This window comes from Agelaius tricolor, unplaced genomic scaffold, assembly GCF_023055355.1.
Source record: "Agelaius tricolor isolate 1412-34295 unplaced genomic scaffold, bAgeTri1.0.p SCAF_12, whole genome shotgun sequence".
Lineage (NCBI taxonomy): Eukaryota > Metazoa > Chordata > Aves > Passeriformes > Icteridae > Agelaius > Agelaius tricolor.
In genome coordinates this window covers 4,757,701-4,785,638 of record NW_027269272.1, presented here as the reverse complement: position 1 = coordinate 4,785,638, position 27,938 = coordinate 4,757,701, and the positions used below count along the sequence as shown (strand labels likewise).

General features: G+C 42.3%; 2 protein-coding genes across 3 annotated transcripts in view; one reads left to right on the top strand and one right to left on the bottom strand.

The window, feature by feature from the left end:
* Positions 1–63: 63 nt before the first annotated feature.
* On the top strand, positions 64–8,894 carry SFT2D3 (SFT2 domain containing 3). Of its 2 annotated transcripts, XM_071437182.1 has the most exons (4): positions 64–1,507; positions 3,865–4,091; positions 4,593–4,780; positions 7,073–8,894. In XM_071437182.1, exon 1 carries the CDS (start codon positions 186–188, stop codon positions 843–845), a length of 660 nt encoding a protein of 219 aa, XP_071293283.1. In that variant the 5' UTR covers positions 64–185; the 3' UTR covers positions 846–1,507; positions 3,865–4,091; positions 4,593–4,780; positions 7,073–8,894. The 2 variants fall into 2 exon arrangements, with proteins under 2 accessions (XP_071293283.1, XP_071293285.1); XM_071437184.1 differs by lacking the exon at positions 4,593–4,780.
* The window catches only part of WDR33 (WD repeat domain 33), a 52,535-nt gene continuing 28,700 nt past the window's right edge, over positions 4,104–27,938 (bottom strand). Inside the window, exons 7-22 of the mRNA XM_071437178.1 lie at positions 22,237–22,363; positions 21,507–21,661; positions 21,307–21,385; positions 20,682–20,792; positions 19,825–19,919; positions 19,621–19,629; positions 18,876–18,962; positions 18,527–18,666; positions 18,021–18,173; positions 16,618–17,664; positions 12,868–12,970; positions 12,130–12,592; positions 8,462–8,628; positions 8,239–8,331; positions 7,303–7,488; positions 4,104–4,749 (exon numbers count right to left, since the gene is read on the bottom strand). Coding sequence (XP_071293279.1) covers positions 4,520–4,749; positions 7,303–7,488; positions 8,239–8,331; positions 8,462–8,628; positions 12,130–12,592; positions 12,868–12,970; positions 16,618–17,664; positions 18,021–18,173; positions 18,527–18,666; positions 18,876–18,962; positions 19,621–19,629; positions 19,825–19,919; positions 20,682–20,792; positions 21,307–21,385; positions 21,507–21,661; positions 22,237–22,363 — 3,245 coding nt within the window. The 3' untranslated portion in view covers positions 4,104–4,519. The remainder of the gene's footprint in view (positions 4,750–7,302; positions 7,489–8,238; positions 8,332–8,461; positions 8,629–12,129; positions 12,593–12,867; positions 12,971–16,617; positions 17,665–18,020; positions 18,174–18,526; positions 18,667–18,875; positions 18,963–19,620; positions 19,630–19,824; positions 19,920–20,681; positions 20,793–21,306; positions 21,386–21,506; positions 21,662–22,236; positions 22,364–27,938) is intronic.

Here is a 27,938-nt window from a genome sequence, read left to right as displayed (position 1 = left end):
GCCCCCACAGCCCTCACGCCCCCCGCGCACGCGCCCTGCGCCTCACGCTCCCCGGCGCATGCGCGCCGCTCTCCCCGGCCTGCGGCCGCGTGTTCTGCCGTGCCCCGGATGTGGCCCCTGCCCGGGAAAATGGCGGCGCCGGGGTGGGCGGAGGGAGCGCTGTAGCGCCCGGTGCCGTCCCCGCCATGGCGGACCTGGGCCGGCAGCTGCACGAGTACCTCGCGCAGTCCAAGGCCGCTGCTGCCGCCACCGGTCCCAGCGCGGTCCCCGCAGCGCCGGCGGCCGGCGGCTCGCAGGAGGAGTCGGGGAACGGCGGCGGGCTGCGGGCCTGGCTGGGGGCGCTGAACCCGTTCCCGCCGGGCAGTGCCCCGGGCGCCACGGTGTGGCCTTGGACGGGAGAGGAGGACCCGTGGCTGCCGGGGCTGTCGCGCTGGCAGCGGCTGGCGGGCAGCGGGCTGTGCGTGCTTCTGGCGGCGCTGTGCTTCGGGCTGGCCGGGCTGTGCGTGCCGCTGCTGCTGCTGCGCGCCCGCAAGTTCGCGCTGCTCTGGTCGCTCGGCTCGCTGTGCGCGCTGGGCGCCGCCGCGCTGCTGCGCGGGCCCGCCCGGCTGCTGCGGGAGCCCGGCCGCGGGGCGCTGCTGTACCTCGGGGCGCTCTTCGGGACGCTGTACGCCGCGCTGGCGCTGCGCAGCACCGCGCTAACTGCGCTGGGCGCCGCCGCGCAGCTCGGCATCGCCGCCACGGCGCTCCTGGCCGCGCTGCCCGGAGGTGCCGCCGGCCTGCGCCGCCTCGCCGGGCTGCTCCGCGCTGCCGTGTGCGGCCGAGGCAAGGCAGCACTGCCTCTGTGAGCCCGGCGCGCCGGGGAGGAGCGGCCGCGGCCCCGCGGGAGTCCCTCACACACGGAGCCGGAGCCTCGCGCTGTCGCCAGCCGACTCCCAGACCGGGGACGCCGCTTCTCTTCGCCTCCTCCGCGTCCCGGCACGTTTTACTCGCCAGCGCTCGAGGAGCAGCAGCAGCGGGGCTGGCAGCCCGGAGCGGCCCCGGTGACTCGGAGCTGCAGGTGCTGTGTGCGGTGTCAGCCTGCCGAGCCGCCCCCGGGCTCGTTATCTGCCTTACCGCGCTGCCAGCTCCATAGCCGCGGCTTGGCATCGCTCCACCTCTGGGTGGGGAGCTGGCAGCATCCCGCTCATTCTCCAGCCCGGGAGCGTGCGGCTGCTGCTGCGGCTGCTGCGGACCGCGCGGTCGGAGCCCATGCGGCGGCACTGAGGACTGAGGAGCGGCTGAGGTGCGCAAGGCTGACGGATGCTGAAACACGAAGATGATTTAGCAAAATGCGATCGAGGCTAGGGGAGAACATTGAAAAATTAACTGGTATTACCTCATTTTGTGCTGAGCCCTACACTATGAACACATACTGGTTTTGCTGTCACCTCAGACCAGTGGTGAATACGAAGACTGTGGCCACTGAACTGCATTTCTCTCTATAAAGCAGCTTTAAAATAACCTTCCAGTAAGTGAAACAAACTTTCCTGGGGCTGCGGGTCACAAACACTGCCCATAATTGTAAGGGGAGGGGGTGTTCCTGCATGATGATGAGAGGATGCTAAGTGCTGATATTGGTCAAGACCATTGGCGTTTCCAGGTACTGCTGTTAGGGACCAAATTGGGCTTTAAAACGGGAGCTTCAGCTCTTAGAACTTCATTTTTGTGTATAGATATTGCTCTCTGAACTTGGGCAGGAGTTGCTTACTTGTCCCAGCCTGAGCTTCAGAAATAGATTTGCCAGTAACTGGAGCTGTGCTCCAGTGCAGAAGCTGAGCTGCCTTAGGAGGGTGCTGAATTCAGGCAGGGCTGGCTGCTTCTCTTTGGGCTGGGCACTGGACCCGTGCAAGGAAATGGGACACCGGGGCCTCACTGCACAGAGCCCCAGGGAGTTCTCACTGAGCAGCTGTGCCTGTGGAGAAAATAAAGCCACTGCAATACTTACCTGCTATCACTATTTAGTTTTAATAGATTTACCAAATACTTTTCTGAATTAAACTGAAATTGTTAAAGGGGGTGCTTAAGTGTACATAGATTGCTTTAATAAAAATATTTGTGTCCAATTGTCAGTATAGACATTTCACTAATGGTCATTTTTTTCCATTAAGAATGTAGATCAGAGCTATCAGAATAGCATTAAATTAGCTCTCTTGTTTTTACAATTTCTAAATTACAGTATATAAAATTAATTTTATTCCTAACAGCAGTGTAAAATTAAATTTGAGACAACCTCTGAACTAACAGGTAGAGCATAAGAGTCTGTGTGCAGCACTGGTAAAATAACATGACCTGAGGAATACAGAGGTATAATCCCATTAAATAACTGTGCCCATTTCCCAGTAATAGTGGGTCATGGTATCACAGAATGGGAAGCTCTTCTGTCTTTGCTATGCTGTTACCTTCTAAGATTTTGTAGAAATGATATCAAATTTTCTTAGGACTTTTTGACCATATGATTGTGAAATACTTCAAAACTCCATTTAAAAAGCTGCCCCTTGAAGAGTATTACTTAAGTACCTCAATTGTTTAAGGAATTAAACAATCATCAGAGGAAATATAAGTTGTCAATAAGCTGTTTCTGTTCTCTTGTTAGATACACTTTACCTTGTTTTGGTAGAGGACTGTGGTTTAATTAAAGCCTAAAGCTCACCCTCTGACTCATGAGGTCTAAGTATTAGACCTCTTTTAGTCCCTTAAACATATATTTGGCTTACTAAATTAAAAAAAAAAGAGGGCAAGCTTTCCTCTTTGCCAGTGATTAAATCATTAGTATTTCTTATGAAAACTTCAGGACAAATCCCAACTCCCAGACCAACACCCAAAGTGCCCAAAGTCCTTCAGATAGAGCTAAAAAGCATTTTTTCTCAAGGGACAAACTGTCATATCAGATGCATCTCAGCTGTTTCTAGTTAATTCCTTTTAGATCTTTCAGTCCCTCCTGAGCTCCATGGAAAAGATTTTATAGGATTTTCAGTTACAATTTTCAAATGGGATTTGATACACCACAAATTAAAAACCAAGTAAAAAGTGACTGACTGAACCAAGAGAACAGCAGTTAAGCATCTGTGCTTTGATGCCTTTGAGGAATATGGGACATCAGGACTTGAGCCAGTCTTTGGTAAACCTGCTTATGAGAAGATGCAGCAGCTGCCATGTGTTACTGCGTTGCAGGAGCCTCTAGAACTAAATCTCATCCTGATTATAGCCTGAAATTCAAGGCAGGAGAGAGGGAAGCCTGGTAGTGGTTTTTCATTATATGTTCTACTTTCAATACAGGACTTTCCTGAGGGGTACCTGTACAATAAGTACTTATGTGATAACATTTTCACTGAGGCTTTAGGTGTTAAAGGAGCCTTCTGATAACATGGTGGCTGGAGATGATTAATAGGAATGATTTATGGGGAAAACAAACTCGTGGTTGGTAAGCAGCTTTATTATGAAATGTGGGAAATGGGAATAACCCCTCCTCCTCATTTCCCTCCTTTAGTAAAACCAGGTAACAATAGCCTAAAGAAAAAGACACTTAAAAAAACTTATTCTGGAAATGATGAATTGCACTTCAGCAATTAATGCACCAGACTCTGCTGAACTAGCTTTAAACAGTGTGTCACACAGCTGCTGTAAAACATACCAATCAAGCTGCTAAACTTTCTGTCTCAGTTTCTGAAAACAGATGCTGTTCTCAACAAAAATCTGTGGCTTGCCTAGGTGAAGTGCAGAATGCCAATCTTTGCTGTGATGTTTGTCTTAGGATCCAGGTTATGTAACTCACTCTATGTCTTTGACAACTTGTTCTAAACACTATTCCACTCTTTTCTGTTTCAGGATGGCAGACTAGCAAGCAGTGGTGATTGCCTGCATTTTGGAATTTTGACCTCAGCACCATTGTAGACAGCTGTGACTAAAGGTGAAAATGAAACTTCTCTGTACATGATAAACCAAAGCCCTAGGAATCATCTCTCAGTATTTTAACTGGCTGAGATTTCAGGAGGTAGTGCTGTTGCTCCATCTGAAACACAAGTTTGCCTAAATACAACCCTCTGTAGTAATAGGTGAGTAAAGAATCACACACTGTTGATGTTTTTTTTGTTAATTTTTGCTCAAATTACATTCTGTATTCATACAAAACCAACGTAACTCTTTGACAAACTGTACATATAGAAACAAGTTTCTGTCTGGAGGTGAACTGAAATCTGTGGAGATGCTCCATGTTCCACAACACTTAAAAGAAATTCCAGCTCTTGACAAAACAAGAAAGTGAGGGGAATGGGAGTGGAAAGAACAAAACAAAGGTAGCTACAATATTGCAGCTAGAGGCAAATGACTGGTTCAGGAAAAGAAAGACCCTTGTTAGGAACTAATGCACATTCAGTTATCCCAGTTAAGAATCCAGGTTCGTGGCATTGCAGGTGAGTCCAGAGTAGCAGTCTATTTAAATATTGTCCCACAAGGACTGGGCATGACCCAGTCAAAGCCTCTTCTATCGGCCTCGTCCACCCCGAGATCCTCCTCTCCGGGACTGGCCAGAGTTCATGTTATTTCCTCTTCCCCAGTTGCTGCTGCTCCTTCCTCCTCGAGAAGGGTTATTGCCTGCCCCAGGGCCTCCACCAAAGGCTTCCTCCCTGTGGAATCCATCGTGGTGGTCTCCATCTAGAGAACTGGACCTCCCAGATTTCTGCGCTCTCTGTGAAGGTCCCGAATTTCCTCGTCCTGCAAAGGAAGCACAGAACCAGTTACTGGTGTAAGTTTGAGCTGAGTCTCTTCTCAGACATGCCAGATATTGAGCTGCTTCTACTGTAGTGTCATCATTCATAAAGCAGCTGTAGCTGAGACCTGCAATTTTATGCCTCCTCCCTCACTACAAGTTTCTTACACAGATTTAGTGTCTCCATTACAGTTCAGAAAATGGACAACAATCAAGCAATTCCTTGGGAATTAAAGGAGCTTGTATTTGATATTGTCAGCAGGCACTGAAATGAAGTGAGAATAATGACAGCTTTTCCTCCAAACTGCCAGTTCTTGTGCTAACACTGTGGTTCTCTCTGTGTTTTTATTGCAAAATACTTTTTTTAAATCCTAAACAAAGACATTGCACTGTTGACAAACTGAGACAGTTGAGGCTGATGGTGAAGATCATGAGTAACATTACTTTTTTTTTCAATTTTTTGCTAAAAATAATAGAAAAATGCTTTATTTTACTACACTAACCTGGAACAAAAAGTACTCAAGCTCTTACTGCCAGGAACAGAATGTTCTAATTCTCACAGAATAGAATTTTCTAATTCTCATATACCTTTTTGGTTTTGATATGTTTGCTATGAACAACAAAAAACCCCAACCCAATTCATTAGCCTAAAATAAGAAGCAGTATTTTGAGAACACAAAATCAGTGGTAACCTTGTTTTAAGGACACACACTACAGCTAAATTCAGGGGTTTTTTTCTGCACTTTAGCAAGAGTGATTTCTGTTGACTGTGGTTGGTTCCATGTAAAACAGTCACCAAATTCTTTCACAGAAACATTCATGGAGTTTTAATCTTCAAAGGACTTTCCCAATACAACTGAAGGTGACACAGCCCACATATGAAGTATTGTTCATGGTTTGTTTATCAGGCTTTCTGCCATCATTCTAAACTTTCTTGAGCACATTATGAGTTAATTACTACATTTGTGCCTGGACAACAATTGTTTTGACTTTAACAAAGAATCTGACAGAGTTACCACAATCATTACTGAAGCTGGAAAGGAATCCTTACAGATTTGATAGATGCTGGCTAAATTGAGAACTACAGCATGTGATATGGAAGGAAAAATACTGGTAGAGAAGTTTATCAGCAGATAAACATCTGTGAAGGAATGATAAAATGTAAAACATCTGTGATAACATTTAAAACATCTCTGAAGGAATGATAAAACCTGGGAACAGAGTCCATGCAGAGGAGGAGTGGCAAGCAGTTAAAACTGAATGAGCTTTGGGACAGTGCTGAGAGAAGTGGGCTGGGATTCAGTGTTCAGTGGCAACAGACAGAGCTGTGCAGTCTAACAGCAACAAATTCAGCTGCAGGCTGCCAGCTCAGCATCTTGGAGCAAATGAGAAGGATGTTTGTCACTGATCAGTACCTGACAGTGGGTAGTCATTGTGAGGACATTAAAGAAAGACAGTATTTACACAAGAAAACAGAAGCCCTGAGACCTGTAAGAAATAGGATCAAGAACTGGCCTGATGCTAACAGCACTGACTCCAGAAGAATGTGTTCTGTGGGTTACAGAAACATGGGACCACTTAGAGGGAACTACAACACCAGGAACTGTGAGGAAAGAATGGAGAAAGTGGAACAAGTACAAGACAAGTGTAGAAATGCATGGCTACACCACATCTTAAACAGTGTGTGCAATTCCTAATTACCTCATTTAATTTAGAAAAGGAAAATTTAAAACTCAAAATAGCACATACAGAGTAACATGGATAGTGAGAGACAGAACAATTTCTAGAAAGAATAAAGAAATCAGAGCTCTGACTTGGAGAAGAGCTGGTTCAGGCTGGAAGTGGTGGAGTTCAGTGCAATCAGAGGTGGCATTCAGTAGTAACAGGGACCAACATTCAACTTAATTACAACACAAGACATCAAATTAAATTAGTGAATGATAAGCATAGATCAAGGGAAAAACATTTTCCCTCTTTTTTTTTTTTTAAAGCATAGTCTACTTCAATTAAGTTTTAGAGGTCTGTCCATGGATGTTGTGTATATCAAAAGTTTACATGATTCTTCAAGCAATTAAGAGGAGTACACAAAAGGTAACTAGAAAGTCATTAAATATAAAAATAATGTTTTAGTAAGTGAGGTCTTCTGAGGTTTAGAGAGCACTTCAGGGACATATCACTCCAGGCTCAATGTTCTTATATTTGAGTTAAAGAATAACATCACAAGCATTAATATTTATAAACAACTATTCTGAAAATGAGGAAAAAATGTTCTTAATGAGTTTTCCAGCTGGAGTAACAGGGAACCAAAAACCAACTACTTTTCAACAGGGCAATAAAGAAGAGGATTCTGTGATGCTGGACACAAGATTTGGATTTGATGTTTGAAAATCCCTCTGTTCTTGTGTTCCTGTAAGACCGGTCTGTAACTTCCCAGCTGCTAAAATCAGATATTTACCAGCTCAGCTTTATCCCCTCTGAACAGAGAACTTCTGGATACACTTAATACTGAAAATACATGCCAGTGTTACTTAAGGGTTGTAATCAAAGGGGCTTTTTACCTTTGCCCCTCTCCTCTGGAGGTCCACCTGGAGCATCCATGTCCCTGTGCTCAGAGGTTCCTGGTCCATCGTGCCAGGGACGTTTCCGTGGTGGCAGTGAGGCCATGTCCATGCCCTGGAGTGAAGAGGAACGTTCTCTGTTGGCTGGAGAGTGCCCATCATGAGGAGGGTGATCTGGACGAGGACCTGTGCACGAAAACACAAGATAAGTAATGTTTATTGGATTGTTATTCTTCATTTTTGAAGGCAGCCACATAAATTTACAAACTGCCCACACTGTTTGGCACACAGTTTGGAGTTAAAATTATGTAAAGCTTCTCCTCTGTCCCATTTTTTAGTAAAAAAGCTAAAGGTAAAACAGATTTTAAAGATGATGGGAAAGAAAAGTGTGGCAGATGTAAAGTGTTCTTTCCAGTATAAAATACTTCCATGTATTTTAGAGACAATCACATCTTCATTTATTCATGTGCCATTTGTGCTTTGTTTTCCATGACATTCTACAGCTCTGTCTTGCCCCATATGGGGCTGCCTTTAGTAACACAACTGCAAATATAAGTTGTCAGACATTGCAGCTGAAAAGATAGCAACACAGAGAAAGATTCCTGTTGGCATTAATAAAGATATTAAAAAAACTCCATGACATGTGATTCAGTCATCCAGAGGTGACAACTGCCTGGGCAGTTCTGGACTGTACAAGAACACAACTGAAAATCAAGGCTTTGAGGCCACAATCACTTTTATTCACTGTATTTAGGGACAGTTAAATTCTGTATAGTTCTTTCTTCCTAAATTTAAAAGACCAAAGAACTGCATTTGGCTTTTCTCATGGTAAAATACTGGTAACAAACGTGAGGTACAGGAAAAATACATGATTTTTAAAATAATTTTTAAAGTTATTATATTGTAGAAGTCTACAAAGCTCATGAAATTTTTTACCTGGTTCTCTGTTTCCATCCCAGGAGTCTGGTTTCCTCCCTCCTTCAAAGCGTGGGAATTCATCTGGAGTAGGAAGCAAACCCTTCCGAGCTCCTGAGCAGTAAGAGAAGCAGGGGACAGGAGTGAGAAGAGACATTGTATTCATGAAAATAATGTCACCTGCCCAAGAAACGCCTTTCCTTCCTCATCCTTGTGTTTCTGTGTGGAAGAACATTCCCCTTACCTCTCGGAGCACCTCGACCTCGCCCCCGAGCACCATGGTCCCTTCCTCTGGAGTTTTCATCTGGAGAGTCAAAAGCATCATCTGGCCCAAAATCTTCAGGGCCAGGAAAGCCATCTCTGCCCCTGGGCCCCCGGCCCTCGTGCCTCGAGGGTCCTCCTCTTCGGAAGCTACAACAAAGAACATGATACAAATGTGGCTTTTAGGCACAATTGAGGCAGTTTAATGATCAACTCATTTCTAAACTGTTTCACTTCATGCTACAGCACATACAGTTACTAGAACAGGATTTGTAGGTGGAAAAGTGCCCATTTCTGCCTTTGAGCACTTTGATAGTAAGCTTTGTAATCTTCCTTTCATATTTCCTTCCACTGATTATGTTGGCTTTTCATACAAGAAAAATATTATTAAACACAGTGCATTCATTTAATGAAAAGGTGGGAAAAACAATCAATGAGTGATGATAGATACAAGGTGAGGTAAGGCAAGGCAAAGTGTGAGTTCCCCTTAACTCTGATGCTCTTACATTCCCCTTCCCTTTTTTCCTTTCCATTTCCATCATAAACTGAAAACATAGAAGCAATGAGAGTTGTGGCTGTAACAAAACATTACAGGATCTCATTCCTATTAGCTCTATGATTCTTTTGCCAGACAATTCTCCTTTTCATTCCATTCTTCCAAGTTTACAATTCTAGCAAATGCATCTAGACTGCCCTTGGATCTGCAGGCACAGTGATGGCTGAACAGTGCACAGTGGCATTCTGCAACCTGAAGAGCAGTTTATCCAACTGCACTAATGAATTTTGTGTTGCAAAATATAATTACGAGCCTGATATTGATAACTGCTGTCTAGTAAGTACCAAGGGCATCTTTCAGGAATTTGATGGGGTTCTGCACAGCACCTTTGCTGAGTACAGCTCCTCCAGCACTGCACTGAGGCCTTGGACAGCCCTTCAGAGAGGAGAATGGCTCTTGCTGAGCTGTCAGTGCCATGCCAGGTAAGCCTGCAGCTGGCTGTGTGAGTACCTAGCAGTTCTGTTCCTGACACAAGCACTTCAAACGCCTGGAGGGTTTGCAAAGCTCACCCTGCCCTGTGAGGACGCCTGTCTGTCACAGCCCGGCTGAGTGTTCCGGTGGTGCAGGCACACTGCTGTCCCCACCGTGCCACCCACGCTACTCTGCCCCCCCTCAGTGACAGCACACGGTGTGGAGCTCTCCTTGCCCCGTCACAGATGCCTCCCACCTCCCCAGTGTTCCCAGTTCCACACTGGCTGAACTGGAAGCACACAGCGTTCCCGTGGTGTTGGCTGTGTGCAGCGTCCCCTTCCCCAGCTCATTAACGACACAGTGCATCCTATTACAAGCAAAACTTTAGATACTTTTATTTAGAATTTTAACAACATTAACCTTTTAATTACAAATTTAAATATTTTAACAGTAGTCATAACACAATACAATATTCTTAAACTTTTACATTGTTTTTAATAAAAAACAATAGGTCTGTCTCCACCTCCCAGAAAACAAACACAATACAGAGAGGAGGCTGCTGTGCCTGTACAGGTACAACAGTGGATGGAGGAGTGCTTTGTATGGACCATGAACCATTTACATTAACCTGCATGGTTTGGGAAAACAAACTCAACAGTTTCAGGTACAAATGGTTCAAATAATCACAGAGCAATATTGTTTAGCCTTGAAAGAGCACAGTCCTCTAGAGGTTTCTTAGAGGGCCTCCTGCTTTAATACTGATATGGTGTGATTCAACTTAGCTTGGAAATTACCAAGATTTTCAACATGAGGCCCCAGGGCTGCAGGAACAGGGCCTTTCCTATTTCAGGCAACTTATGGACACAGTTTGAGTTTTGAAATCTACGAAACCTACGCCTGACACAGCCACAGCTCCTAATATTGTGTTATGGATATCCTTATTTGCCTTTTCGTATCAGTCACACATAAAGCCCTGCCTTGCATCGGGTTCAGTTCCTGTTTGACTGCTCTCACATCTTCTTCCCCGAGGCCTAGGACCTTACTGTACACAACTACACACTGTGCAGATTAGCAGGCAGGAAGAGGCAGGTCTCTGCAGTAGAAGCATCATGTTGATAAAGAGTAAGAACAGGACAGGGATGAAAAGGATGGGAAATTAGAGAGAAACACACATACACACATTTGCCTCTCATGCTTGATCAAACCAGTTACAATCTCAATTTCAAACCAAGTCAGCTAAACGAGTGGTTGGGATTAAGTCCACCACAGCATCTGCAGTAAATGGCACCTAGTTCACCTTCATTCTAAGAAAATCATCAAATTTACAAGCACAGTGAGCCTTTTAGAGCCCTGTGCCATTTCACTTCAAACTTTCTGGGCAAACACTTGTACTCTGATAAATAGAATACTCTTAGTTCAAAAGTCAGATTTGCAGGTCACAAGGTTCTTGTTTCCCTTCCTGAAACTTTTTAAAAATCAGGACCATAATAAAATATTTGCCAGTCCCTAAACATTTTCAATATAAGATCTGAAAAATCTCTAGTGAGCTTCTAAAAGTCTTGTCTGCTGTGTCTTTTAGAGTTCTATGATGCAGACCATTGGACCACTGGACCATCCAACTGGATTTTCTCTGGCTTTACTTTTTAAAAATGGCTTTAATTGTTACCTTCTTTAAGTTACTGTTCATTTCTTTTCATACTCTTCACACAAAAGGAAGTTACATCTTACAGAGCTAGGTAGAAAATAGCTAAAAGAAGAGCTGTATAGATGCAAAGTAAAAGGAATGTAAGAAAATGATTAAAAAGGCAACTAAAACACACAAAATTCACATTATGTGGAGACCACAGCATATTTGTAACAAGCACATGTTCTTATACATAGAGAGTTGGTGGTCAGTGAGAGGCTTAGACCTTGGAGGCCAAATTTCATTTAATTAAACTAACATAAATCTGGAGCAATTTTGCTGATAATTCATTTCAGTGACAGCATTAATTCCTCCATATTTACATTGGTAACTAAAAGCAAATTTATCCCTTTGTGATTTATTCGGAGATTGTGAGCAATGACAAGGGCATTGCTATAAATCAGATTATTTTTGAGTTCTTCGCTTGGCATTAAGAAATAAGTCAGAAAGAGAAATAAAATTTCTACAAGCAAATGCATGAAAAAATAAGTCTCGACAGTCCAACAGATGCTGTAAGTCTGGCCCTTCTATGTGGCAGTCACATCACTGCTCCTGCTCCTTACAAGGGCATTGCATCTCATCCTACAGTCTCTACAGTCATACTGTAGTTTGTGACTGGAGACAGAATCTCAAAATCCACTTCTAGTGTTCAAAAGTTTGTCACTTTAACCTTTAAGTCTCCTCTCAATTTTCATCAAAACGGTCTCAGATCTTCATCCTGTGTCACTGGATCTTCTCTACAAACTTTCCCCCTTCTCTTTACTTACTGTTTAAAGACACGGAAGCTGCTGTGTACAATGACCACTTTTCAAGTTTTCTTCTATTACTGAATGATTTTTATGGACTCTACACTCAGGTATATTAGAGTTTTCATTTCCTTATTGGTTTCCAGTTTATAAATCTGAAACAGATAGACTCCTTAATGAAAAGGAAACCAGGAATGAAAGGGTTCCCTCCATTTACCCTTTAACCCAAGAAAGAGAAAGGGATTCATTCTTACCTCTCGTCTCGCCTTCCTCGGAAGCGCGCATCCTCAGGATCCCGTGGGTATCTGTCATCCGAAGGTCTCCGTCCTTCCCAAGCACCAGGAGGGCCCCGGTTGGAACCACCTCCTTCAAACTCCCTGTGATCAGGAGGAAAGGGAGGCCCAGGTCCACCTCGTCTCCATTTCTCATCTTGCAAGGGCGGGCCTCCCCTCCCCTCGAACTCTCGTAAGCGATGGCCGAATCTCTTGTCAGGGTGAAAATCATCCCGGAAGTCGTCGGGCCGATCGAAGTCGTCGTGGAAGTCGGGGTGAGGTCCCCGCCTGTCGGGCATGCCCCTGCTGTCCCTGCCATCGCCCCAGTCCTGGCCCCCTCGGAACAGGCCCCTCTCGGGCCCGTGCTCGGGGCCGCCGCTGTTCTGCTCGTGCCGCCGGTCCGACAGCGGGCCCAGGTGATGGTTGGGTGGCCCACGGGCATCGCCTGGAGGGACAAGAAAAATCACAGCAGGTTTCTGTAACCATTTCTAAATCACTTCAGGATGCTCTAGTTCAAACAGTTCTAGAAAGCATATGGGATAGCTTTCACATGAAACAATATCTCTGAGAAAATTTTTCCTGTATATCCCACCCCATATCTTTTCTCTCAGCCAAGGGCCTGCACTGTGCTGCAGCCATTTCTCCCTGGGTGCACTGCACTGGGACAGCCCCTCTTTGAGGAGACTGACTCCCAGGAGAACAGACAATATGTTAAATTACCTTTATTAAGACCGGGTCCTTGGTTGTGAGGGCCCAGACGACCTTGTCCTCCTTGCTGGCCCAGGCCTGGTATCAGTGGAGGAGGACCTGGGTTCTGTCCATCCTGTGAGCATGGAAGAACAAAAGCCACATCAATTCCACGTGTGAGTAATGAAAAATGTTTGTAGGAGTGCAAAACAATTTTCTTTCGATAAGGTCTGCAGCTGCACAGGTTGAACACAGAAACAGCTCATGTTCCAATGGTTTCAGCCTCAGTTTGCAGACATTCCCATCAGTAATGCTTCAGTCACTGAGAAACACAGCATTCATAGGAAACAGCTTTTTTCACATTTTATCTGTCACGGCCAAAGATGATAAAGCTCATATTCTTCCTAAGTATGAATATTCTTTAAGAATGTATTGAATTTATTGAGTATTTGATACAAATATTCTGTTCCTCTGGAAGAACAGAGGAATTTTCCTGAGGAAAATATGTAAATTTGGTTGAAAAATATCAGGTACTGATTTACAGGCAGTTAAAGAGCTTCACAGACCAAAGAATTCATTTGGAAACGAACAAAAAAGAGAAACTATATATGCAAAAATAAGTATCAAGAATGTTGGGATGAGGGGACAACAACAGGGCCATAAGGGAACCTCTTCTCTAAACCTCTGTAAGTTTTTAACATGGAAATACATGAGTTTAATTTTTAACATGACAGCAAAGTTCATTTTTCTTCATTTTAGGATTAAAAAAAAAAGCAGAGGCAGTAGAGTGGGCAGAGTTTTGTGTGCCTTATGTGATCCCAAAGGAAAAAATAAAGTATATAAGTGGTTTTTGGTATATTTTTCTCATTTTTGGTGAATTTTAAAGGATAAAATGATGGTGTTTAAATTCAGCTGCTGTCACTGACTCATGAATGATTTTGACAGGACCTGCTGTGGTGACATTGGCAGGAAAACTGTGTCTGGATTATGTTCTGATTCTGCCTTTCAACAGCACAGGGCTGACAAAAAGTCATCACTTGGGGTTTGTGCTTGACTGGAACTGAAAAGGGACATGTACAGAATTTACACCACAGATAAAGAACCCAATCCAAATAAAAATATGAACCAGAGAGAGCTGAATCCTGCAGGACTGCAATAGAAAACCTTCCTATGCTGACATGACCAAAAAGCCAATCCCCCCAAACCCTTACCAGAAACCCCTAAAAATGTCATTTTTTTCCTAGACATGTTTAGTATGCAAGATTTAGGCTTGGCCTTCACACTAACTTGTTAAAATCCTTCCAGACTGCAGTCTGGAAATACTTAAAGACCTGTACTCCAGCACACAAATGGGTCATAATTACACTGCTTAACTTCTCCATGAATCAAAGTGAAATCATTTTAATGCTCTACATTTATTTTTGAGAAACACTACCTTTTTGTTTCTGGTTGCAGGGAAGCAGAAAGTTTATTTGTGCATTTACCCATCATATCTTGAAATATTGTTTTAAATTAAAAATTTATATTCAGCTGCAGTGTAGGTGGTAAAAACAAGAAAGCACACAAATATGTACTACAAACTTCATATTTGCAGTGATTAATTTTGTAAGAATGTTGGAAAATTAAGCAAAATAAAACATCTTGCTTAATGCCCATTAAAAAAACCCCAAAATCCCCAAAAATACTTTCCTAGTGATGGAATGTTGACTGGAGTCCAGAACAAATCCATCCTCTGACTAGGTAAGAGCCAGCTATCACAGTGGCTCTGCTGTTCCTCAGCAAAACCTTGCTGGAGTTTCAGCATTTCCCATATATTTAGCAGATGCTTACTTAAAATAAATTTTATGGAACTTCTTCCATGTATGGAAGTGTTTCACCAAAGCAGCAGTTTTTAGCACTCAGTAAATAACTCCCCTTAGCAGAAACCTTGATTACAAACAAGCCATGCTTTGCCAAGCTGGGAACACAGAGCCCTAACTCTGCCTTTTCATGGGCTTTCTGTTTCAAAATTCATTCCAGGCCTCAAACTGGGAAATATGCAGAGTTTAGAAAGAGGTACTTTACTAAAAGCTGAAAATGGACTTGTGCATCCCAGCAATTCCAGTGTACAGCCTGGGCAGGTAACAATGATATCTTATATGGAGATTAACCCTTGCAATTATCTGTAATTATTCTGTGTTCATGTCACAAGCCCTTGATAAAGCAGATATTCACATACTTCTGCTACTGAAAAGGAAGACAGGTGATTTGTACAGGTTTACAGAAGAAAAAAGCCACATCCAGAACACAAAACAAACTAAAGTCTATTGTTTTAAAGAAACCCTCACATATGGGGCCATTTTAAATAGGGACTAGGCTGTATTCACATTACAAAGAAGCAAAATGGAGCAAAACCTGACATTGTGAATTTTAAAATATGTTAATTTTTAAAAGCCATTACCATACTAAAGGTGCACAAGGAAGGAAGAATGGGTTAAAATACCTCACTGTGTCATTTTTTAGTATCTATAAAAGCCTTTAAGACAGGCTTGTTATTCAAAGAAAATAACCAGCCACCCATCAAAAGCACTCTAATGAATTCCAAAGTGTCAGTGGCAAGGGCAGGGCAATTATTCTCAAAGAAAAATGAGTCTCCCTGGGACAGCAATGAGAAACAACTCTGCTGGTTAAAGTTATATAGCTGGGGAACCAACGTTCCTTTGGTAACTTGGGTGCTTTTGAAATCTTGGCAGCACTGGCACATGAACAGCCTTCTGGAGAGAATTATTGATTTGTAAGGAAAAAATATTCAAAGAAAGCCACAACTTGTGGGCTACTCTGCTTCAATCTGAAAAGGAGTCCCTGAGCTAAAGCTCATTTGAATATTCAATTTCCCATTGTGTTTGGTACTGGAGTACACACTATGTCCTCTGCATGTCTAAAGCCTTGACTGAAACTATTGAGTGCAGGTCTAAAAGAGACAATTCTGGTTAAAAAACACCACACATTCTCTTTTTTCAATTAGGTACGTTTTTTTTCCCCCCAAACTTCCCTTTCAAAATTCACCTAGAACTGAAGACACTTGAGACAAAGTAAGAACTGGTGCTATCCAGCTAGGAACTTATGGGAGGCAATAACCACTGAGAGAGAGCTCTGTGTGATATGCAGTAGAGCAGAAAATGGAAAGGGCTGTGTCCCTCTGTATCCCTCTGCACTTAGAGTCAACTGTTAAGTGCAACCAGAGCTAAGCTGGTTCCAGATATGTCAGCATCTATGGTAAATCCATCCCATAGTTTGGATTAACTACTCTGGACAACTGAGAGTTGGCAATACCTTGCTTTAATTAATACATTAATGATGTTTAATGCTTTACTTATGTTCAGTTTCTTTAAATTTGACTTTATTAGTGCTTCTCTGCTCCCAGTGAAATACCCACTTAAGACAGTTCAGTGTCTTTAAATTAAAAAAAAAAAGAAAAAAAAAGGAGTTTCTCTTAAGGTTACATATTTTCATAGCAGACTGGTTTCTGTACTACTATTCCCAATAATCCCTTTTCCACAGTTTCCTGTCATAGAATCATGAATACTTTGGGTTGGAAGTGACCTTAAAGATCACCTATTTCCAGTTCTGCTGTTTCCATGCTACAGAACCCTTTTTATCATCACTTTAATTTCCCTGAGGCCTCAGTCCTGCCAGGAATACCCAACCTCCCTTGTCTCAGCTCCTGCTGTGCATTTCTCCTGCACACCCAGCTACCATTCCCACCTTCTGAGAGTCCCCCTTGTTCCAGAGACCCCCACGTACCTGACTGAAGGGGGGGCGAGGCCCATCCCCCAACAGAGGCGTTTTCTGCTGCTGGAAGGGCAGAGGGCCCTGGGAAGGGTGCGGCCCCCTCGAAGGGTTTGGCTGTCCCTGAGGTCCTTGCATGTTTCCTTGAGGCCCCACCATGGAGCCTTGTGGAGGTCCCTGCTGGCCCTGGGGACCTGGTGGCCCACGCATTTCTTGTGGCGGTCCCAGCATTGAACCTTGAGGCGGGGGTCCCTGAAGGCCCCGCATCTCCTGGGGACCATGTCCTAGTAAACCACTTTGCATATGAGGACCTCTCATTTCTTGTGGATGACCCATCATCATCCCTTGTGGATTAGGTCCCTGGTTATCTCTGGGTCCTGGTGGACCCTGCATCCCTCTTGGATTAAGTCCCATCAAAGGCCCTTGAGATATAGGGCCCTGCATGCCTTGGGATCCCGGAGCTCCTTGCATGCCATGAGGAAGAGGTCCTTGCATTCCTCGTGGACCAGGTGGCCCCTGCATTCCTTGACCTCCAGGGGGACCCTGAGGACCCAGGTGACCTTGTGGGCCAGGTGGGCCCTGTGGTCCTAAATGAGTCTGGGAGCCGGGCAGGCCCTGCGGTCCCAAGTGTCCCTGAGGGCCAGCACTGCCCTGTGGGCCTGGGGGCCCCATCGGCCCGTGAGGGCCTGGATGTCTCTGCATTCCTTGATGTCCGTGTAAATCCTGAGGCCGTGGCATTCCTTGTGGAGGCCCCTGGGGGCCTGGAGGTCCTTGTGGTCCCATGAACCCTTGTGGACCTCCAGCTCCTTGGTGTAATGGACCTTGAGGTCCCAGTTGTCCTTGGGGTCCTGGAGGTCTGAACTGTCCTTGTGGGCCAGGAGGTCCCATCTGAGGCATATTCATTGGCATCTGCTGAGGTGGAAGGGGCTGCTGAAAGCCTTGAGGCATCTGTGACATTGGGCCTTGCCCTGGGAAAGGCTGAGGTCCATGGAGAGATCCTCCTGGGGGTGGTGGCTGCACTTGCTCAGCTTGCTTTTGTGCAAGTCTCTCAATCTTCAGTTGCTGTCCAAAAAAGAGAGACAGAAAATCAGTTAAGCACAGAAGTATGTTACAACTAAAAATCAAAGCAGTCATCCCATTTCACAGGAATTTAAGAATGCTTTCCTTGTAACTAAGAGAAATCACCAACTGAAGAGAACCACTGGTAAAGTGAGATGTGGGGGCCTCACTGAGAGATTCACATCATCACACATTAAGTGCAATATCCTGTTCAATTAGATGTCTTTTTGGAAAAAGTGAAAACAGCCAAACAGGTGAAACTGCTGCAGGAAGCTGCTCACTTTAGTGCTGAAATCCAAATCTGTCACAGAAAGGACTGAGGCAAACTTATTAATCCCTGTGTTTCCACACACACATACCTCCAGGAGTTGTGGGTTTGTGTACTGAAGTGCTGCCATTTCCTGCTCAATCTCTGCCTGTGATTTCTTCTTTTCCTCCAGCTTAATATCCTCCTTTCTATCATTCAATGGCTCAGGTGGGGGAGGCAAAGGAACTTTATTTTGCATCCATGCCTACAAAGATCAGAAAACACAAGATTAATTCTGTAGAACATGTGTGCAACACATTGCTGCAATGAGAAAGGATAAAAGGATATGCTGAAACATTTTGTAGTATGGATACTTGAAAGTAAAAACAACACTGAATAAAACTCCTGTATCTTTAAGTTCTTTCTAAGTACAGATACAAGATAGAAGGTATTTAATCCAATATTTTATGTTTAAATAGTTATTAAACTAGCTACTGTGGTACATTGCATGGGGAGTTGATACAGGAGAGCTGTAAAATCCAAAACATTTCAAAAGACACACTTTTTGAAGCTGGGAAAAGAACAGGTTGTTCTGTTCACTCTGTGTCAGGTACTTACCTGCTGAAACTGTGCTGGTATTGGTTTTGCATAGGGAACTTTTTTCTGTGGCACTTTCTTTTGGTCCTTTTGCATTACTTCCTCCATTCCCCAATCCAGTCCTGGGATTGTCATCTCAATGTCATTGGACTCATCTTTCCCTTTGGCACCAGGGAAACAAACAGTCAGAGCAATGCAGGCTTACACAAAGATCCTTTATTTTTTTCACAGAGGTTTTCAGCTCATCCTTCTTTACACAGGAAATATGAACAATCCAAAACTTTAGAAAAGACCTCCCAAAGAATATGAAAAAGAAGTGCCACAGTATCTGGATTGCTCAGGAGAATGCTTCTCCATAGCTATTACTTACCCATCTGCTCCTGCTCCATAGCTATTTTCAACTGTTCAGGTATTCCCATCCCAGGAATGACTGCCAGGCTGTTGGGCTCCAGATCATCTAGAGAAAAAAAACAATAAATATTTATAATTGGAAAATATTTCTTTACATTACTACTTTATCCCTTTGGATTCTCACATGTTTTTACCATTAGTATCATATTCCAATAGTAAATAGATATTTTACAACTGGTAGGTCACAATTTAGTTTCATGTATGAATTACAGGATATTTAAAGAACTGCAAGTTCAGGTTCATAAATACACCCCAAAAGGTCAAAAACTACGTCCTTTCAGGAAGATTATTTAGGGTAGAAGCTCAGAAAAAGAAGTAGTAACTCATAACCAGTCCCATTTTTGTTATAACAAACATATATTTTAAAATTTAACTTGTATAAAGTGCTGCATTTTAATCCACCCTCCTCCAAAAAGAAAAAAAAAAAAACACATATAATCAAAAATCTGAAGAAACAGATGCAACTACAAGTGGCTGAGTTGAACTGGTCACCATTGAACTGGTCAATCCTGAGCAGCCTAAAATTACTGGGATAAATCCTTAAGAGTAAAGTTTAAAGGTTTTAGTAGAATTATTTTTGCTTTTCCTGATGCAGTTCAGGACTGTGGGAAGACAGATGAAGTTTTCAGAAAGAAAAGGAAACTGGAGATATTGCCAGAGGGAGAGCCAAACCTCCTTCCTGTGATTGACAGAGCAGGTCTTACCTCCTGGAGCTGTGGAAACAGAAGAAAAGCCATTGTTGGAATGATGATCACTGATAACACAGGCAGTAAAATCATCCTTAGAAAAAGGTATTTTTGCCCAAGTGGTCCCCAATGCTATAATCCTGCTTCCTCATGTTACCCAATGACCTAGGCCTGTTCCTGACCCCAATCCTCCTCCTTCCCTACTGAGGAAAAATGCCTCACCATATTCCACCCCATCCTCTGACATCCCAGGCAGCAGGTTCAAGTTGTAACGATCTCGCATTTTATCTCCAGGCCGATTTCTAGTCCAAAACTTGCTGTCAAAAGGAAGTTACATGATCTCATTAAAGGGTCAAGAGCATTAACAACTTCTAATCTAATTAGTTCTTTGATTTTTAGTATAGTATCTTGATTATGTAAGGATTCAACTCTTACTAAATCAAGTTTAGCTCTAGATCTGAACACAGGGTACGAGCTTCAAACAAAAAATAAAAAACCCAACATTACAACCTAGAAGATACTTCAAAGTATAATGGGTGTAAGTACAAGGCATCAACATCAGATAATGAAAAAAATATTTCTAGTCCATTCCAAAACCTTCTTGCTCAAGTATATTCTTCATATACACTAAATATACACAGGCCCTCACAAAAATTTACTGCATTTATAGAATGCACTGTGTTTATAGCATGTCCAAACTGAAAATACAAACTACAGCCTCTGAAGGTGTCTGCAATGTGAAAAGACAGGACCAGCAGATGAAATTGCTGTGGAGATAGTACTTCTTCAGCAAGAAATGACAAGAATTCTTTTTTAAAAATTTTCTTCAGTGGATTTAAAAGCTCCCACCAACCAAAATCATAATATTTGTTACAAGAGGTCAGACTCTACCTTGAAATATGAAATGTCAATGCTGCCTAGTGCTTCCTAATTTATGTTAATAAGTTATGTCTCTGCTTTGGCCACTGGTTGTGTAACAGAACCATTCCAATCTATTTATTCACTGATGCCAAACACTGTTCTAGTTTCTAAAAGTAAATATGTTCCCTTAGACCTTCTCTTTAAATACTTGAAATTACCTGGTGTGATCATTTGAGCCTGAACACAGAATGTGTCCAAGGGGATGCCATGCCAGACTCCAGATCATTCCTTCATGGGCCATTTCCATTCCACCAACCTCCTTCTCAACCCTGAAGCATTAAAAAAAATAAAAATTAATCATACACAGCTGAATATCTCCTACAGCTACAACAGAAAACTTCTGCTATCCAGCTGTTCTTCATCCTCTATCCCATATTTTGTCAAATTTAAGCCTCTGTCAATTTTCTACTGGGTGAACTGATTGTTCCCTGTGGTTTTAACAGGCAGTTCAGTAATGTAGGGATTTTTAGTTGTACATTTAAAACCAAAATAACTACAGCACCTCAGAATAAGCTTTAAGAAACTAGGAGTTTCAACCATTCATCACAAAACACATGGCTGGTTTTGTGCAAGCAATTGTATCCTTTAAAGCACATTTCTACAGGAAAACTTCTTTGTAAATGAAGCATATTAACAAATTCCTCAGGTACAGAGAAGAAGCATTATCATAAATACTCAGGTTAAATATGGACCCAAAGGGGAGAAGAGGTATTTTGTGTTTTGTCTAACAGCTTGCACAGCTGACCAACACCTTTCCAACGTGCTGATGAAAATGCCACATACCCAACATGCCAGAACAGCAAGGACCCATCAGAGCCTCCACTGGCAAACAGCCCCTCATGAACAGGATGCCAGGCCACAGCTGAAACACACAGCAAGCCACAATCACAAGGTGTAATACCAGGATTTCAAATAAATGGAAATCATTTTCATTTTAAATCTAAGCTAATAATAACAATCTACATAATAAAAAGAATTCTGACCTGTGGCCTCTTTCTTATGCCCCCTGAAGACCTGAAGTTCTTCCTTCAGGTTGCGGATGTCGAAGAGCTTGCAGAGGTGGTCACGAGAAGCTGTCAGCAGCCAGTTGCCATTGAGATTCAGTTTCACCTCCATCACTGTGTTTTTGTGAGCATGTCTGCAAGCAGAGGGAAACAAACAGATTGTTTGTCCTGAAGCTGGTTTCTCAGACACAGATATAAATGTGGTGTTTGCCAGTCACAAATATTCAGGTTAATCACAGGGCAGTTCAGGCTACTAAAGCAGAACACTGGAGCTTCCTGTGCAAAGGCCCCGTGCTTTGATCCTGGTCTTTTGTACTGCAAAGCAACTGGTAGCACTCACTGAGACAGTATCCACTTACTGTGCATGTTTCTACTGCAGCATAACAAAGTTTTCATCAGCCAGATGAAACACCTTGTTTGGTTTTCCCTATCTCAGTCTGTATGAGAACTGTGTGGCTAGATTGTCTGTGCAGAAGAACAAAGTAAATTTAAATAACAAATGCTAAAGACTCCATTTTCCAGGTAGAGAGTTGTCCTCATCTAACCTCTGGATTTTCTGGCACAGCTAAAGCACCAGCTTCATGTGTAAAGCAACTGTGTGTGGCTGAAAAGTTGTGAGGAAAAGAGCTAAGGAGGGAACTAAGAAAAAATTATTTTATAAAGTTAGCTTATATTTGAGCAAATCAAAAATCTGTGGGTAAGAACTTACAGTGTGGCAAGGCTCTGGCCAGTCTTTGGATCCCAGAACTTGATGGGCTGTTGGCTATCTTTACTTCCTGAAACAACTAATCCCTTGGTTGGATGCCAGTCAACACATTTCACATCTGCTCCATGGCCTGTTAAGATAAAAATTGTCCATTCTGAGATTTCACAGACACTGAAAAATTACAGGGTGCTCACCTTATAACTAATTTAAAACTGAATGAAAAACATCACAGAGCACAGGTTACAAAACATAAAGTAAATAAAATCCCTGCCAAGATTTTTAGCTTGCCTTCCTTCCCACTAATCATTGGGAGCACTTTCTCCTCAGATTACGCCCTCAAATCAAGCTCACTGGAAAAATTATCTAAGTTTCTGTTTAAATTGGTACTTTTCTTTAGGCTATGGCCTTAGACAACTTCACAGTATTTTAAATGTAGCACTGATGAAGCATTTATATGGAGGTGGTGAGGTAAAATGATTGTGTTACACTTCTTTCAGTGAAAAACTGAGGAAATATAAAGCAAATACCTATTTGTTCCTATTCTATCAGTACTATCCTTTTGCTGTCCTGTCAGAAAATAAGCAAAGAAATTAAATAATGGATCTGAAAACTAAATTAGTATATGATGAAAAGAAACCTTAAGAGATGTGATCTCTTACCAGTTTACAGGAATTCAGGTTTTTCCAGTGCTTAAGAGTTAGCAAAGAAAAACCCTTGTGATATAATTTCCTTTTGAATTGACTGAACTTGAGAGAGAATCAGTGCTGTTCAGATGAGCTAAAATCCATTAAAAAAATACCAAAAAACAAAAAGCCTGTTCCTGCTGCATGACAAAATGAGGTTTCTGAGGTTATCTATAGGAATGAAATAACAAGCAATAATTTCTCCAATCTCTCTCCACACCAGTCCACTTCAAGGTAGGGCCAACAGTAATAGTCCATCCCAGAAAATGAGGCAGCATGCAGTAACTGAAGAAAAAAGCAATTTGAGAAAGGAGGGTCTGCCTGCAACATGAAGGCACTGAAGTGATAAATGGCATGGAAGAATGGGAGCACACTCCAGGAAAAACTAAGGATTGCCATCAAGTCAGACAGCTCCCACACAGACTGCTCTGCTACACAGTGCAACACATAAGTTAAAGCAGCACAAGCTGTCTTAACACACATCTCACTTTGACAAGACATTAAAAATAAGCATCAGCTGAAATTTTCCTGAGGCCACAGAAAAATCAAATTAGAATTGATGCCCTTCTGAGCCCTGAAATAACAAGCCAAAGATTAAAAGGATAAAGGTGGTTACTGTTTATTGAAGGATGCACTTATGGCAAAATGCACATGTGATATAGGGCTATGACATTTTTATAAGCTTAGCAAATTAGCATAATTGACAGAATCCCCAATCAAAAGTACAGCTAATGAAGTAATGCCCCCCTTGGTTCAGCCTCCTACTGAAGCCTCCTCCCTTTCTCCTAGCCCCACATTGTTCATGTCTACACACATGGGGAAGCAGAAGAATGGCCTTGGTTCACTGAAGAAGTGAGATTAGAATGGGATTGCAGGAATGTGTCTGTCTAACAAGTACTGGAAACCACGTAACTATACAATAAGAGTCTGCAGAGCTAGGAATATATGAAAAATATTTTAAAAAGAAAATATCTTTTGGCATCAGAATAAAGAATATACTTGCATCTTAAAATAGAAGAAAACCCATAACATACAGAGCACACTCTCAAGTGAGTGCAACTTTCCTCCTCTCTGGAGGAAAGGACAGACAGGGAAGAGGTTCCTGACCAAAGAAGAAATGAATCCAGCCTTGGCAAGTATATGGGAACAACTATAAGACCTGACTGTCAATGTAGATGAATGAACATAACTCTTCCCCAGGCACAGCAGGCAGAATTATCTCTGGAATATTTGGGGTTTCAGGGAAGAGCAAGAGCCTCAAGTTGCCAAGACCATCAATGTACTCTGGTGGTCTGGGCTACCAAGAGAGGCCAGAGATGTAGGGTTTCCTTCCTCTCTGGCTTTTCTAATGCAGAAAGAAGTGACAGGCACTGAGTGCATTTGCTATGACTAAATCTCTCAATTAAAACATGAAGCTGAACAAATCTTGCTTCCCAGTGTTTATTTGGAAGCAACAATTCAGGCAGGAGTAAGGGAGAGAGTGCTCCTCCTGCACAGGGGAGGGGAATCCATGCTTGCACATTTCCAGCTAAGGATGTTCTGTAGGTAGTTGTCATCATGCAGTCCCCCCAGGGAAAGAGAGGAGATTTTAATTCAAGTCCCTCATAGAAAAACACCTCATTAAAGTTAATACTTTATTGAACCATATGAAAATGTGTTCAGACTAGAATGCTTGAGTACTATCATAGATATGAAATATACCAAGCCTATCAAAAGCATAAAAATCTGCTGCCTGCATGGAGTGACATTGGCACTGTTGCTGTTCCTGACACAAACACAACTAGCAATGGAAAAGCACAGGAAAACATAGGGCTAATTATGCTTGATGGAAAAGATTGCACCCAGAAAACAAGTGATGCTGGTGAAAGGCCATCTCTGGGTGACAGCTCAGCCTGAGCAAGACCCTGCCTCAGGCTCTTCTTGAGTTAAGCCAGCCCAAAGACAAATATGTACCCTGAGAAAAAGGTTTAGAATGGGCAATGTTGAACAGAGCAATTGAAGCACCCACCCTTTCCAAGTCTTCAGAAGGGAGAGGCAGTGACAGCACAGGCTGACAGAGCTGAGAGGCAGGAAAAGAGCCCAGGACACTCAGAACTTGTAACCAGAGCAGATAAACCATTGGTTTATCAAAACATATCAAAAGGCTTTTGGCTATCAGCACATGAATACTGTCCATGGGGATCAGAACTTACAATATTTAAAACCATAATTGTTATAATCTTTGTATGATGAAACAGGTAATTTCTGTTTAAAACTGGCATTTCCTGCAGAGAGCATTCTTTCAACCAGTGCAGTCTGGATTATGGCAGCAGAGGAGAAAGCTGGGAGCCTCCTGTGTAATCAAACCAGTGATGGATCCTGCCCTCAACAGAGCCTGCCAGCCCCAGCTCTGCAGAAATGGGACCATCACACTTTTAGCTTCAGCTTCCCAATGCAATGAAGCTTTCTCAAGAGAAAATAAAATCTTTCCCAACAACAATTATGCTTTAAATACACTATTCTCAAGGGATGAACTAATTCAGAACATTTACATAACCAAAATAACTGAATAGCATCATCTAATCAGACCTTTCTTAATTTCTTTTTATATTGAAGCAACTGATGTTGTATATTGCTTTTCCTTCTTTCTGCTGAGAGATGGGCACACTATTATCTGTAATGAGACACACGATGCAGAAAATACATTTAAAATAACATTCCAGAGAAAAAGCCACCTCACAGATTTTATTTCACAGTTGTTTTCAGTTCTTAGTGTTGGGAATCAGCCTCTCCTCCTCTGGTACAAAACCCCCTTGTCCCCAGACACCAGGCTCAGAAAACCTTAATTCATGCAAATCTCTGCAGTTTACATTCCCTGTTTGCTGGCAAAGCTTTTGCTCAACAGTCACACACACTTATCTGCCTCTCTGCTCAGAGCTGCAGGGTGAGAATTCCTCTCTGAACAATTCCTTCTCCTTTGCATGGGCCTTATTATCAACTCCCTGTCTCGTAGGGACACTTTAAGGATAAATGAACTGAAATGTGTGAATTGTGTAGGAGTTGTGGCCATAGAAATCCCACAAACCAACCAACATGAAAGACTGAAGGCAAAGATTTTTGAGAAACTCAAGTAATTTAAAATCATGAGTGAAAGTCTGAGCATAAACCTATATACAAACACTTGTTGGTTTTACTTACTACAACTTTTTCCAACCATTTAAAAAATTTGCAGAAAAACAAAGGCACATGTAGCACCTTTGAAAAGCTTAAAAATAAAAGTAGTTCCCCAGTATTACCTTTCACATGCATAATAAATGCTCTGAGTGCCCTTAGTCACAATCTTCTTAATTAAAATACTGATTGTTAGTACTTCCAGCCAATTTCTTTGAAGGGTTGTTCTTTAAAAGACACTGAACAGGAATCCTGGCTAGTGAATAATAAGATTATATATAAAGGTATTTGATCAAATCAAGTATGTCAGAAGTCTGGAAAGTACACATATTATAAGGATATGATTTTTTTCCCCTCCTCACACTAATTTCTGCATTTATGACTTTCTGAACATAGCTTACAATGTAAAAAAGCTGGTTTGAATCACTGTCTTTATATTACAGTCTATAAAATATCCACATATTTTATAATGCAACTGTGTATAGCAGTTATAGATAGATCAGGTTTATTGCTGTAGCTTAACTTTATTGTTTTATATTCCTTCCCCATGGGATGTGCCCAATTCTGAAAGCACATAAATTCAAAGAGAATTTTATAGATGATATTGGAATATTTCTAGATCCTTCTCAGCAATTATGTGTATGTAGACACACACACTAAGATGCCAGTCTTAAGGCATCTTCACATTTTAACACCTACATTCCAAAGAAAATGGGTATTTATAACTTTTTATATTTTAAAGAATTAACCATCATTTAATTGCAATGATACTGTTTGTCACTTAGAATTCAATTTGTTTGGATATTTTTTTAAATTCTGTTCTAAATGGAGAGTAAACAGAGTTGTGTACCCCCCACCCAGCCTGGTTAGATAGTTTTTTGTCACCACACACTGACATTGACCTTCCTGTTCTCTGTGTCCCCAGAACAACATCACACCTCTCAGAGGGCAGGGCCTTGGCACAGGATTATCTCCAAGGGATCTGCAAAGAAGTCCTCCAAAAAATGAACCAAACAAATGTTTTGGAGTCTGCCTATAGCCTGTAACATTAACTTAAAAAAAGCCAAACCAGAAAAAATTAATTTGATTAGAATATCAAATAATTTGATGCCTCACAGTGACATTTTATGTCAAAGTAACTATTGGACAGCATTAGGTCTTACAAAAACCAAGCTAAGGTTCTCCACCCTTCAAAAAAAAAAAAAAAAAGAGGGCAAGGAAGAAGGGACAGAAAAGAGACCTGCAAGTCCAAGATAATGGGAACAATGCTAGCAGAAAGGAATTCTAAGTTTTAACATAATTCTATTAGAATTTACTATTTGCTTCCAGCCTATTATGCAAATTGGATTATTCTGCCATTATTCTGTTCCATTTTTATGAAAGGCTTTTTTGAAATGTCACATGGCAGTCATCCACTCCCAGAAATCCCCTGTTCCATGCACAGCTCCCTGAGGAACTCAATTCCCACACCTAAAATAACTGGGCACTGTTCTGGTCCCACTGACCAGCTCAGCAGTAAGGACAGGTTTATATCTAATTTCAGTCATTTAGTGCTCCTTGTCCTATCAAGTTATGTGAACTGTCCTCACCCAAGAGGTGTCCTGGGAGCTCCTGCACTTCCTCTTCTGCACTCCAAGAATGAATACCACAGAAATCCTCCCCTAGAGATACACAGCCAGCTTGTGCTTTTTAGCATCATGTGGGAGGTTGTGCATAAAAAATTAAAGAAAAAGTTCCTTTCAGTCTTCACTGATTAAGAATAATGCCTTCCACCCTACTTTCAGACTTCTGTACCACAAACACAAGTTTTGCTGTCCTTTGTTTGCTCAGTCTAGCTCTCTCCTAGTTTATTAATCTTGTTATCTAGAGCAA